The sequence below is a fragment of the Ictidomys tridecemlineatus genome, chromosome 10 (genome assembly GCF_052094955.1).
Source record: "Ictidomys tridecemlineatus isolate mIctTri1 chromosome 10, mIctTri1.hap1, whole genome shotgun sequence".
In the NCBI taxonomy this organism is placed as follows: domain Eukaryota; kingdom Metazoa; phylum Chordata; class Mammalia; order Rodentia; family Sciuridae; genus Ictidomys; species Ictidomys tridecemlineatus.
Window position 1 is genome coordinate 124,487,039 of NC_135486.1, and position 13,518 is coordinate 124,500,556.

At 45.0% G+C, this 13,518-nt stretch overlaps 1 protein-coding gene across 3 annotated transcripts; it reads left to right on the forward strand.

The window, feature by feature from the left end:
• Window positions 1-4: 4 nt before the first annotated feature.
• Window positions 5-13,252, forward strand: Kif22 (kinesin family member 22). Of its 3 annotated transcripts, none has more exons than XM_040277111.2 (14): window positions 12-231; window positions 5,423-5,618; window positions 7,128-7,255; window positions 7,342-7,496; window positions 7,684-7,893; window positions 7,976-8,206; window positions 8,327-8,480; window positions 8,584-8,719; window positions 10,559-10,727; window positions 11,319-11,487; window positions 11,838-11,905; window positions 12,604-12,816; window positions 12,907-12,966; window positions 13,087-13,252. In XM_040277111.2, exons 1-14 carry the CDS (start codon window positions 156-158, stop codon window positions 13,132-13,134), a joined length of 2,013 nt encoding a protein of 670 aa, XP_040133045.2. In that variant the 5' UTR covers window positions 12-155; the 3' UTR covers window positions 13,135-13,252. The 3 variants fall into 3 exon arrangements, with proteins under 3 accessions (XP_077880195.1, XP_040133045.2, XP_005323902.2); XM_005323845.5 differs by having other exon boundaries at window positions 12-213; XM_078024069.1 differs by lacking the exon at window positions 12,907-12,966 and having other exon boundaries at window positions 5-231.
• Window positions 13,253-13,518: the final 266 nt, after the last annotated feature.

Here is a 13,518-nt window from a genome sequence, read left to right on the forward strand (position 1 = left end):
TTGCGGGACCCACAGACCAGCTCTAGAAGGCGGGTTAGTTACTAATCACAGGCAGAGGCTTCCGGCAGCGAGTAGCCGTGATTGGTGGATCCTGGGAGAGGGGCGGGTCACCGGGCAATTCGAATGGGAGAGGCGGGCCCGAAGGAGGGAGTGGAATGGTTGCTGGGTCCTCCTCGCTGCTGAGGCGACGCGAGATGGCGGCGGCTACCTCAGGTATACAGACCCGACAAGGTCTGGATCTTTATGGGGTAATGCGTCAAAATCTGGCTTGGGCTCCCTGGATTGTGCCAGGGAGAGTCCTTGATGGCGCAGGGACCGGGAGAGAGAAAAAGCGGGAGTGGGGGTTGCGAGCGTCAGGCCCTGGTCCTCTCTGCTTCCTGCTTACCGCTCGAGTCAATAGACTCAGGTTGAGACCCGACCTAGACCTAACTGCTTGGTCTGAGCCTGGCGCATTTTTCCTTTTTGAGCTTCAACTTCTTTGTCTGAAAAATAGGAACAACGACCCCATCCTTGGGGGTTACTTGAGTAATCAAGGGAAAAGTGGCTAATGCTCTGATCGTAAGGACAAGAAGGAAGGGGTAGGTCGTCTGAGGAGAACGTTTCTGTGCAGGACATGGTGTTTGGGTGCAGAGAGATCCCTGGAGATGCAGGCGAGCTGGTTGAGGTTCGCACCAGGCTGCAGCTAGTTGTGAGTTAACAGCACAAAATGAGCCGAGATCACAGAAAAGGGAATTAAAAGACTGTTTTCTTTCCCTCTAATCGTGGAAGTGAATGCTGTTTTTGTTTTGTTTTTTGGGGGAGGGGACCGGGGATTGAACTCAGAGGTACTTGACTGCTGAGCCACATGCTATCCCTATTTTGTATTTATTTAGAGACAGAGTCTCACAGAGCTGTTCAGCGCCTCACTTTTGTTGAGGCTGGCTTTGATCTCGTGATCCTCCTGTCGCAGCCTCCCAAACTGCTGGGATTACAGGCGTGCACCACGGCGCCCAGTGTGAATGCTGTTTTAGGGTTGAAAGACTGTTAGGATATTTAGAAACGTGTATACAAGTATTTGTTTACATGTTCCTCTCCTCTCTTATGATCCGTGATTATGGTGGATACTAGAGCAAATTATTTGAGCTTCTTACAGTTTGTCAGGGAAACAAAGGCATTTAGGAGAGTGTCTAATACAGGTTGAGCTCTTGCTGTGCTCCAGGCACAGTTGTAAGCATTTTATGGTGATGAACCATTTAATGCTCACACAGTGTTACTGTTTTTATCCTTGTCTCTGACATGAGGAAACTGCAGCATAAGTGGGTTAAATGACTTGCTCAGAGTTAACAAAACTAGTAAATGTGGGTGGGATCTGAATTCACACTCAGGCAATTTGATTCTAGAGTCTCTGCCTCTAACCATTATGCCCAAGTACCTGCTGTTCCTGTTTGGGCAATACTTCCCTTCACCCTTCTTAAACCTATTGTGTCTGATACTTAATAGATATTAAAATACTTGAATTGCTTTTTCCCTAGAGAGCTTTCAGTCTGTTTCAGTAGGAACATGAACAGATGTACTATAAGAGATATGTATAGACTGCTACAGATAGTGTGGAGTCTGTAATAAACCCTTGGGTATTCTGTTCTGGGAGGGCTTCATTAAAGAGTTTAGTTTTGGGGAGGAGGGCAGTACTGGGGATAGAATCCAGGGCCTTGAACATGCTAAGTAAGTGCCCTACCACTGAGCTACATTTACAGCCTTTTTTGTTTTATTGGTTTTATTTTTTAATTTGTTTTTAAGGCAGGGTCTAAGCTGCCCAGGCTGGCTTCAAACTTGTAATCCTTCTGCCTCAGCCTCCTAAATATAAGGGATTACAGGTGCCCCACTAAAGATGTGATGTGATATTTGAAGTGAGTTTCAAAGGTTGAATAGTAGTTTGCTAAGTATTTATAAGAAAAGAGCACCAAGTGTTATTTGTAATGTAAAGAAGGCCAAAGACATTCTTTTGGCTCAGTCTCCTCATGCATAAAGGAGAGAAGAGTTAAGTTGATGAAACTTAGGAATTGTAGGAGAGGAGAAAATGAAGTACTAGTGTCAGCCAATCTCAGAGTTGTTTTTATGATGAGAGAGAGAGAGATTCTTGTACTGTAAGCAGTTCTTAACATGTGCCTCTCCTTCACCCCTAGATTCTGAGCTCTGGGGCAAGGATAACAGTGAGACATTTTAATGATGAAAATGTGAAATGAACAAGCCAGATCATCAAATCTTAATTTCTTCAGCAAGTACTCCCGAGAACCTATTCTGTGCCAGGCATCGGGAATAGAAAGGAGAGCAGGGGAAAACCCGACGGCTACATAGCAAAGAATTATCTAGCCCATAATGTCAATGATGAGAGACCGTGGTCTAGAGAGAGGATAAATATTTAAGAATGGCCAAGGAGTGAACTAAGAGGTAGTAAGAAAACCAGAGGAGTGGATGGCATGGTAAGAGAATAGTGTGTCTCCCAAGAATGTTGAATACTGCTGGGCAGTCAGATCAGATTGGGACTGAAGGTGTCTACTGTATCTTGTGGTAGAGAGGTTATTGGTGACACTGCTGAATAATAAGGGCTGAAGCAAGTTGCAGGGGTTGAAGTGTGAGGAGCAAGAACATATAATAATCATAATAATGACAGCTAACTTTTATTGAGTACTTGACTGCTAGTCACTTTGCTAAACATGTACATTTTTACTTTGAATCAATCTTATGTGGATAGTTACTGTTATTTTTATAAAGAGAAACTGAACTTTGGGGTGGTTAAGTAACCTTTCCAAGATGACACAGCTAATAGGTAGAATTTGTCTCTGACTCAAAGTCCCACAGGGATACAAGATGGAAGGGACTGAGGAGGGATTCACATATAGACGTTGAAGTTAGACTTTCATTTGAAGCTGTTACTTGCTAGCTGTTGAACATGGGCAAATATATTAACCTCTCTATTCTGAGGTTTCCTTATTTGGAAAATGGGAATGGGGGATGAATATAAAATAACTGAGCTTTTTTAAAAAAATTATTATTATTTTAGTTATAGATTGACACAACATCTTTATTTATTTATTTATTTATTTTTATGTGGTGCTGAGGATCAAATCCAGTGCCTCAAATGTGGGAGGCAAGCTCTCTACCCCTGAAGTATAGCCCCAGCCTCAAAAACTGAGATTTTTTTTTTTTTTTAAATCAAGTACCAGATGTTGTTTTAAGCACTTTCATGAATTACTTTCTCCCCTAACAACCCATGAATAGATATTATTAATTTATTCTCGTTATATGATTAAGGAAATTGAGGCACAGAAATGGAAAATTGTCTCCCTAGGTTATTCAATTTGTTTAACCCAGGCCATTGTACCTTGAATAATGAATCTCCCGACTATATTCTAATCACTGTACTGGCATTTTGCAGTTATTCCTTTAAATCCTCATAAAATCCTTACACCCCCCTCCTCTGTTTTCTTGTTAGTTTTCTTAATGGTATTGGTGAGCTACTCTACCACTGAGCTATATCCCCAGCTGTTTTTATTTTGAGACAGAGTCTCACCAAGTTTCACCAGGCTATCCTCAAATTTGTGATCCTCTTGTCTCAGTCTTCTGAGTAGCTGGGATTATAGGCATATGCCACTGCGCCTGACCAGAACTGGAATTTAAACACAGCTGTCTGACCAAAATCTATACTCTTCCTCATTGTAGACTTGACTTCCTCTTATATGGATCACTGAGCTTCCCTAAGTGTATCTTTTCTTTCTCTGTTCTCTCAAAAAATCACACAGGAGGCTATTGCACACATTTTTGACAAGACAGTAAAGCTCTTTGCACCTCAATTTTGTATCTGCACACATGCAATTGAAGATTTTTACCTGTTGCCTCTCGACTTTCAGGATTGCCACAAGGAACAAACGAGGACTAGATAGCCAAGTGCTTTGTGAACCATGCAGTGGAAACGGAGTTACTGACCCCATTTGTCAGATGAAGAAACAGAAGGCTAGTTTTTCAAACAGGCCATCTACTTATGGGCATGTCTTACTTATGTATAAAATTTTTCCAAGGGTAATGATGACTGCATGCACCAACCATTCTTTTGCCCTCTTAGAGGCCTCTGGCTCTGGGCAACCAGCTGCTACCACCAGGAAGGAAAAGAAATTCAGAGTTGACAAGAGCTTTCCATGGTAGTACATAAAAAGGAGGCAATATGGCATCCTTGTTAAAAACAGAATTTTGGGAGTGAAGAGATCTAGGTTTGAATTCTGCTACTAGCTATCAGCTTTACTACTCTATCCTCCAACATAAAATAGAGTAATACCCTCTTCAGATTTGTCACTGTGTTTTCTAATGATAAAAATAATTCATAATTGCTATTTTTTCCTCAAATAACTTAGATTTAATCATCAGAAGCAAGTGGTGAAAAGCTTATGAGAGAGAAGAATTATATATATCAGTACCTTTTTCAGACTAAACTAGGACAGAAGGGGACTAGGGGCTGCTCTTCAACCTGACTCCTTCCAAAGAAAGACATCCACAATGTTATTTTTTTTTTTTTATGTCAGTGATACAGCATTACAGAAGTAAGTACCATTAAAAAAACAAACAAAAAAAAAAACCCACATAATCATCCACCAGGAGAAAACCTCTATTAATAGTTTAGGGAGACATGTAAGTATATTATAACTTCAGATAAGAAATAGAGACCCAGATGGTGCAGTGTCACGCCTGTAATCCTAGCAGCTGGAGAGGTTAAGGCAGGAGGATTCCAAGTTCAAGGCCAGCTTCAGCAACTTACTGAGACCTGTCTCAAAAGATAAAAAGGGCTGGGGATATAACTCAACGATAATGTATCTCTGAGTAAATCCTCAATACTATAAAAAAAAAAAAATTACAGAGAACTTAAAACTGTTTTTAGGTGGGCTCAGATGTCAAATTTGTTTGTTTGTTTCTTTTTTTTTTTTTTCCCCATTTCTGGAGGTACTGAGCTATATCCCCAGCCTGGATATTAAGTGTTTTATTCGTTAGAACAACCCTGTGAAGTACTAGTCTACCACACCTTGACAATTCACATTAGCCCCAACAGCAAGAGTGCCTAGGAATTTCTTAAGAAATGTAAATCCCCAGCACCTCAGAAAAAAAAGAAAAAGAAATGCAAAATCTCAGGCATCACCTTATGGACTAAAGCCAAATTTGAATTTTAACAAGGAAATATGGGTTATTTATATACACAGTATAGTTTGAGAAGCCTCTGCACCTCTGAACTTGTAGAGAGGGCAGGAACTGGGTCTGAGTTTGTGGGGGTGGGGGCACCCACAGCACAACCAAGCATGGAAAGAGTTTTCCTCTAAGTGAGCTGTGGTCCCCAGCAAAGTTGGTCTCTTTTTCCCCTGTGTTACCACCATACTTTATGCTTATACCTTCTCTTCTCCAGGAGCTGGTCGCAGTCGGCTAAGCAAGATGGGGTCTGGCCGGCGCCCACCTCCAGCTCGAGTAAGGGTGGCTGTGCGGCTGCGGCCATTTGTGGATGGAACATCTGGAACAAGTGAATCCCCCTGTGTGCGAGGCATAGATAGCTGCTCTCTTGAGGTTGCCAACTGGAGGAACTACCAAGAGACTCTAAAATACCAGTAAGGTTCAGGCTATTCTTTTTTCCTCTCCTAGGCCTGATCATATCACTCCTAGTCAGTTTCTTAGATCTGACTCCCCAGGATCCTGCTCCCTCCTCAGCACAGCTTTGTTCTCTAAACCTTCATTTGTTTATTCAGGAAATGTTCATGGATGCACATGCTAACAGGGAAAGACTCTGGGGGAAAGACTGGAGGGTGAATCTGACATATATTACTATTCATTCTTATAGGGGAAACTGGAACAAATGGAGGAAGAAATAGCAAAGGGGAGCAGGGGATCCTTGAGTAGGGTTTGGGGGATAAGAGGATATGAGAATATAGGCCAACCAAGGTACAGCTGGGCAGTGTCAGAGGATCATGCAGATTTGGGAAATGGAACTCATAAAGGCAACTACTTGAAAATTCCATTGGGGATTCTAAGTTCAAACTCCTTGGTCTGTAGGGGTGGTAAGCCTACAGGTCAAATCTGACAAGGAGTCTTTATGTAAATTTTTATCACTTATTTACATATTGTCCTAGCTGCTTTGGACAACAGTCACAGAGTTAAGTGGTTGTGAAAGGAACCACATGGCCCATGAAGTCTAAAATATTTATTGTCTGGCTCTTTACAGAAGTTTGCTGTCTCTTATTCTAGGCCCTTAATAATTTGGCTTAAGTTTCTTTGCAGGCATATCCTGTCGATCTGTACTAAATGTAAGTAGTCTAAGCCATAGCCTCTCTGCCAGGGCAAGTAAATGAGCTGCAGGTGTGTTCAGTCAAATCCTAAACAGCATCCTCTTAAGTACCCCTACAAATACTATTCTATATGTGCTGCCATATGAAACAGATGGGAAGCTGAGCCCTTTCACATCGTGTCTTGTCTATGTGCTACTCTTTATACTTAAATTTATTTAGACCCAAGAGTGTTCAACCACTGAGCCATATCCCCATCCCTTTTATTTTTTTATTTTTTATTTTTTTGGTGGTAGTGGTGCTAGGGATTGAACTCAGAATCTCATACATGCTAGGCTACTACTGAGCTACATACCCAGCTCCAATTTTTTAAAATTTTGAGACAGGGTCTTACCAGATTGCTTACAGCCCTGTTAAATTGCTGAGGCTGACTTTGAAACTGTGGTCTCCTGCCTTAGCTTCCCAATCTGCCGGGATTACAAGCCTGTGCCACTATGCCCGGCAAATTTCTTTCTCTTCTGGCAAAATCTTCCTTCAGTAGAATTAATTAACTCCCAGTATGATCTTTGTTTTCTGTTTCATAGCAAAGTATGGATATTTGTCTATCCCACTAGATTGCAAAATCCCAAGAGTAGCAACATCAGATTTATTTCAGTTTTTCTAACACCAATACAAAGACTGGGAAAAAGGAGCTCTTCAGTGGATGCTTTTAAGGTCTTTGAGCTAAAAAGAAAAAGAAAAGGGACAGAGATTTTCTTTTTAATCTAAAATCAGTATGGTCTGGTTCTGGGTGTTAATCAGAACACCCTGTTAAAACTCCTTTCTTCCTGCCTACAGATTTGATGCCTTCTATGGGGAGAAGAGCTCTCAGCAGGACATCTATGCAGGCTCAGTGCAGCCCATCCTGAGGCACTTGCTAGAAGGACAGAATGCCAGTGTGCTTGCCTATGGACCTACTGGGGCAGGTGAGGGAGCCAGAGGGGAACAGCTGTGGGTCAGAAAGGGCTAAGGAAACAGGGAATCCTCATAGCTTCCTCCACTCTTTCCCCAGGGAAGACTCACACAATGCTGGGTAGCCCAGAGCTACCTGGAGTGATTCCCCGGGCTCTCGTGGACCTCCTACAGATGACAAGGGAGGAAGGTGCTGAGGGCCGGCCATGGGCCCTCTCTGTTACTATGTCCTACTTAGAGATCTACCAGGAAAAGGTGAGGCTTGTCGCTGGTTGGGGAGGGAAGAAACAAAGAGCCAAGACAGGGTTCTGGAATGTGAAGCTCTACTCTGCTCAGAGTAGCAGATTGCATAACTTTGAGAATCCAACAGAGAAAAGGAGACTGGTCCCCAGGAAATAAGCAGCCTACGCATGGAGAATTGGCCCTACCTATTACTCCTCAGGTATTAGACCTCTTGGACCCTGCATCAGGAGACCTGGTGATCCGAGAAGACTGTAGAGGAAACATCCTGATTCCAGGCCTCACACAGAAACCCATCACTAGCTTTGCTGATTTTGAGCAGCACTTCCTGCCAGCCAGTAGAAATCGGACTGTAGGAGCCACCCGTCTCAACCAGCGTTCTTCCCGCAGTCATGCCGTGCTCCTGGTTAAGGTGAGAGCCATTGACAAAGGGGAGGCCCTGGGAAGCTCTGGAAGCCTGAGCTAAGCTTACTGCCCTTACTCTTTCCCTTCAGGTGGATCAGAGGGAACGTTTGGCCCCATTTCGGCAGCGGGAGGGAAAACTCTATCTGATTGATTTGGCTGGCTCAGAGGACAACCGGCGCACAGGCAACCAGGGTCTACGGCTCAAAGAGAGTGGAGCCATCAACACCTCCCTGTTTGTACTGGGCAAGGTGGTGGATGCACTGAACCAGGGCCTCCCTCGTGTACCCTACCGGGACAGCAAGCTTACTCGCCTGTTGCAGGTCAGGCCCAGAAGGGACCAGGAAAGGAGGTTCTTAGGCCTGCTGGGGTTTGGGGGAATAGTAGTAAAGGAATGGGAAGGCTAAGATTCTGACCCATCTACTCTAATCCCCATCTGTCAGGACTCTCTGGGTGGCTCTGCCCACAGCATACTCATTGCCAACATTGCCCCTGAGAGACGCTTCTACCTAGATACAGTCTCTGCACTCAACTTTGCTGCTAGGTCTAAGGAGGTCATCAACCGGCCTTTCACCAATGAGAGCCTACAGCTTCATGGTGAGGATTAGGGGATGCAAGAGTGGAAAGGCAGGTCTGGACAGTTGGGGAAGTTTGCTGAAGCCATGCTTCACCCCTCTTACACCTTGCCCCAATCTTTTAGTCTTGGCACCTGTTAAGCCATCTCAGAAAGAACTGCTAGGCCCATCAGAGGTGAAGCAAGCCCAAGGTTCTGAGGAAGAGGAGATTAGAAGCCCTGAGCCCACAGTAGCTCCAGTCTCTGCCTCCCAGAAACTCAGGTGAGAAGTGATGCCCTTGGATGTACCCCCATTCCTGCTGGGTCTCAGCTGCAGAATAGCAGTGGGTTTTTCTTGTCAGATCCTTGAGCAAAGATAGCTGTGAACTTGTTCCTCTTCCAGTGAATTCACACAAAATCATACTCTGTTGAAATACTGAAGTGCTCAGATCAGTCTATTCTTGGTGCCACTGCCTTGGGAACTACGGAAGCCTCTTTCTTGGGCTTATGGCCCCCTCCCTTTCCATTTTCCAGTCCCTTTACATGACTTCAGCAAAACTTCAAATTTGGGGGCAACTGTTTGAAGGATGAGCAGTTTTACTTTTTGTTCAAGAATAATCAATGAGATTTTTCAGGTTCAGAGAATGAGAGCAAAGCAAAGGAGATAAGATGAAGACAGATGCCTCACTGAGGCTTCTCAGTCTCTGTGTTAGGGGCAAGCCTCTCCAGGACTCTCTGGGGAACTAGTTGCTATCTACCCTCCCCATTTCTGATTGTCCTATCTCATGCCCAATATATACCAATTCTGAGATCACTTCTGTTCAGTGGCCTTGGATTCTGACACTTAACCTTCCCTGATCCCAAGGAGCCACTTTGCCTCATTTTGACCCCTAGCCCAAATAGAGCCTCTCTATGTAAGTGCTAAGACTACTGAACAGAGGTGACCTAAGAATGCCAAGGTTCACTGCACACCCCAGGGAGCAGTTATAGTTGAGAAAGATGCTACACACAAAAGGTGCTTGCTTATTCACAGTCCCATCTCTCAATCTTGATTTTCCCAAGCCATATGTTAGCATTTCCCTCCCCTATGTGCATAGACTTAGAGAAACTTACACAAGTGTATTATATGAACAGGAAGGTTGTCTCCCAAATAGGTACTCTGGTAAGGGGAGGCTCAGAGATGCAGCACATCATAGTCAGACCTGAGGTCTCACTTTTCAAAAGGGGTAAGAAAGGGGCTGGGGATGTGGCTCAAGCGGTAGCGCGCTCGCCTGGCATGCGTGCGGCCCGGGTTCGATCCTCAGCACCACGTATCAACAAAGATGTTGTGTCTGCCAAAAAGTAAATAAATGAATAAATAAATTCTCTTCTCTCTCTCTTTAAAAAAAAAAAAAAGGGGGTAAGAAAGATGGGAATGTTAGTGTATGATGCCAGGTATGTAGTACAGAGAGTAAGCTGCTTGTTCTGTGAAAGCAAAGAAGGAAGAAATAGAGTTTGCCCCCATGTATTGTGATTCTGGTCTTCTTAAGAACAGGATATAGTCTCTGTCCTTGATGAGCTAGTTCTTAGTGTAGTAAAGAAGATGAACAATCAATCTGAACATCATAGGAAAGGCAGCATCAGACTAACTTTGAAAGATAACTCAGGTCAGAAGTGAGAGATGAGGAGTGATATTCCAGGCAGAAATGAGTGATAAACATCTCTGTGCTCAGCCAGGCTTGAAGATAGGCCTTTCCTGCTTCCCACATGATAAAGGCTTGGCATTTGAGGTTTTTAGGGGCTCTTATAGCCCTGCTAAAGATGACTTCCACCTGAGTCCTTGCTGTCACCTATTATGATCTCTTTACTTATTAGACAGTGTCTCCAGGGCAGGGCACTGTCATAGATCTCTAATACCTGGCACTCAAGTTTTCATTAAATGACTGTTCTTAACTGACATCTCTTCGAGGTTACTTTGCCTAATGAAAACATTATAGTCAGGCTGGATGACTTGTTCAAGATTGTCTAGCATCAGGGTTCTGGAATCACAGATACACCAAATTAAGCAACAAGAAGAATCTTGTTGCTGGAAAAAGTGATGAGAAAGGCGGGAGAATGGGGAATAACTTCTTTGACTGCTCAGCCCCCTGCAGAAGCTAAGCAGCTTGGATCCAGCCATGCTGGAACGCCTCCTGAGCCTGGACCGCCTGCTGGGTTCCCACGGGACCCAAGGGACCCCTCTGCTGAATACCCCAAAGCGGGAGCGGATGGTGCTCATTAAGACAGTGGAGGAGAAGGACTTGGAGATTGAGGTAAGTGTTAGAGGTGGGCTAGGGTTTGTTGTTTTTTTTTTTTTAATGTGTGTGTGTGTGTGTTTTAATAATTATTTTCTAAGCCTTTATTTATTTTTATGTGGTGCCTCACACATGCTAGGCAAGCATTCTACCACTGAGCCACAACCCTAGCCCTGGGCTAGGGTTTTTAATGACCTTGAGAAGTGTTCCCAGGATCTCCAGACAGGGCAGGACACTCGGGCTAGACTAGAGTCCAGTTTTCACTCTCAACTGAAAGTTCTTAGACTTCTGCTTGAATATCCTTAATATGATTGAACTTTGAAAAAAACAACTTTGATGAGATGTGAGGAGGTAAGAGGAAAATATTCCAAATAGATTTTACATTGTATTTCCTAAAACCCAGCTCACATTAAGTGAGGATCCTATTTGAACAGTCTTCCCTTCAGTATTTACAGTCTTGTTCCACCTCTGGATCATTTGAAAGCCATTAATTATTTTAGGCCCAGTTGTCTCCTGGTAGCTTCTTCTTTTCGATTTCTACCTCCTCTTCCTAATCTGCTGCTCTGGGGTGGGGTCTGGTTCATATCTTTTCCTGAACCTTTCCAATAGAGGCTTAAGATGAAGCAAAAAGAACTGGAAGCCAAGGTGCTGGCTCAGGAGGCCTCAGACGCAAAGGAGAAGGAGAACTGCTCTCACACAATGCTCCGACCCCTTCCCCGTCGCACAGTCACAACAGCAAAACCCCTGAAAAAGGCTGTGGTGATGCCCCTACAACTCAGTAAGTTGGATCTAGGGGCCAGATAACTGCAATCCCATAAGGAAGGAGTAGCCACCATGTCATTCATGTCTTTCTAGCATATACTGGCCTCAGGGAGGGCTGGGGAGGATCTGAAGCAGTGCTGGGTGCTTTGCCTTCAGGAGTTTAGTACATTGGGTTGAGAGGTTAGTGTGATAATATAAGATTAACTGAGGTTACTTTCCAATACAGAAATAAGGTCATGTGGTAACCCAACAAATGGTTAACCAGGGTGGAAGGGAACTGGGCAATCAGATGGGAGAACCTGGTGGCTTCCAGCAGAGGGGGAAGTGGCCTCTGCCCTAATTCCAATTCACAATTCCTGTTTTCAGTTCAGGAACAGGCAGCATCCCCAAGTGCTGAGATCCATATCCTAAAGAAGAAAGGCCAGAAGAGAAAGGTGAGACTAGCTGGTGGTTTAGGATGCACATCAAATCTAAAAGAGGTAAAGGGGAGTGAGCTGTAGCAGGCAGACCACTGGCCTTGAAATTATACATCCTGGCTGATACCTTCCAGCTTGTTTACCCTGTGTGTGATGAAGGCAGTTAAGGGTGAAATGCAACAATGTTGATGGTCCCTATCATATTGGTTGACAGGTGGCAGGTTTTTTTCCTTCTGAATGGTTCCCTCCCTCATTTAGCTGCTGATTATGTGTAGCCTCGCTCCTGCCCTCTACATACTTAAGAGTCCACTTACATGAATATGACCTAAGGTCGCAAGAAACTCAAACACACACAAGCTCCTGTGCCCAAAATGAAACACCACTAGAACTACCCACAAACAGAGGACTATGAGGAGGTGTTTATTTATGGCTTTCTCCCATGCACTCTTCCAGCAGTAAAGGGAAGATTATTCTTGCTTTGTGCTTTACATTCACTAATTTCATTGGATCACCAGAATTATGAGAAAGGTGCTGGTATCACCATTCTTAAAAATTGACTAAAATAAGTAGATTAGGGAAGGATTTTTGGTCAGACACTTGACTGGAGAGAAGAGACTGGAGAGGGCGGGGAGGTAGCTGCTGCTAGGCTCCTAGTCTTGGCAGAGTCCAAAGCGCTTTGCTGCTGTTTCTGTCACTCACTTCCCCTTGCCTCATAGCTGGAGTCCTTGGATGCCTCAGAGCCCCAGGAGAAGGCTGAGGACTGCTGGGAGCTACAGATCAGCCCAGAGCTGCTGGCCCGTGGGCGCCAAAAAATACTTGATCTGCTGAACGAAGGCTCAGCTCGGGATCTGCGCAGCCTGCAGCGCATTGGCCAGAAGAAGGCCCAGCTCATCGTGGGCTGGAGGGAGCTCCATGGCCCCTTTACTCAGGTAACCATCCGGGTGGGCAGCCGGGTTGGGGGTGGGGCAAGGTAGGCGGTGGCCCCCAGGCCTCTTTCGCCATCGCTATTGCCCTGCCAGGTGGAGGACCTGGAACGCGTGGAGGGCATCTCCGGGAAACAGATGGAGTCGTTCCTGAAGGTAATCTGGCATGCGTGGACAGACAGACACACACACACACACAGCGCGCGCGCGCTCTGCCTGGCCTCTGCTCTGCCCCTAGGCGCTAACGTTGCTGTCCCCTTCTTTCCTGTGTTGCAGGCGAACATCTTGGGCCTGGCCGCTGGCCAGCGCTGTGGTCCCTCCTGACAGCCAACTCTTCACGCTGCCTTTTATATATATATATATATATATATATATATATATACACATAATTTTTTAAGTCCTTGTATCACCGCGTGTTGTAAATACAGCTTTTCCTCCCGTGCTTCAGCCTGGTTTTTTGTGGGGAGGGGGGGCTGAGGTATAATTGCCCTTGGGGTCGGATGGGAGCTGTGCCGGCAAACTTCTTTGGACGCCATCTTCGGGAAGCCACGAACCTGGACGCTGGAATGAGGAGGGGAGCGGACGGTGGCCGAAAAGAAACAAAAAGCTTAAGCGAAAGCCGGAGCATGCCGACCGTTAGGCGGGCGCGCGCCTAAGTTAGCTCCGCCCCATCCGTACCCCGGCGCGCGCTCCCCTGTTCTCCCGCTC

Coding starts and splice junctions, on each gene's coding strand:
- Kif22 (XM_040277111.2), top strand. CDS start 156: ATGGTTGCTGGGTCCTCCTCGCTGCTGAGGCGACGCGAGATGGCGGCG. Junction 232..5,422: donor AGGTATACAGACCCGACAAG/GTCTGGATCTTT, acceptor TCTCTTCTCCAG/GAGCTGGTCGCAGTCGGCTA. Junction 8,207..8,326: donor AGCTTACTCGCCTGTTGCAG/GTCAGGCCCAGA, acceptor CCCATCTGTCAG/GACTCTCTGGGTGGCTCTGC.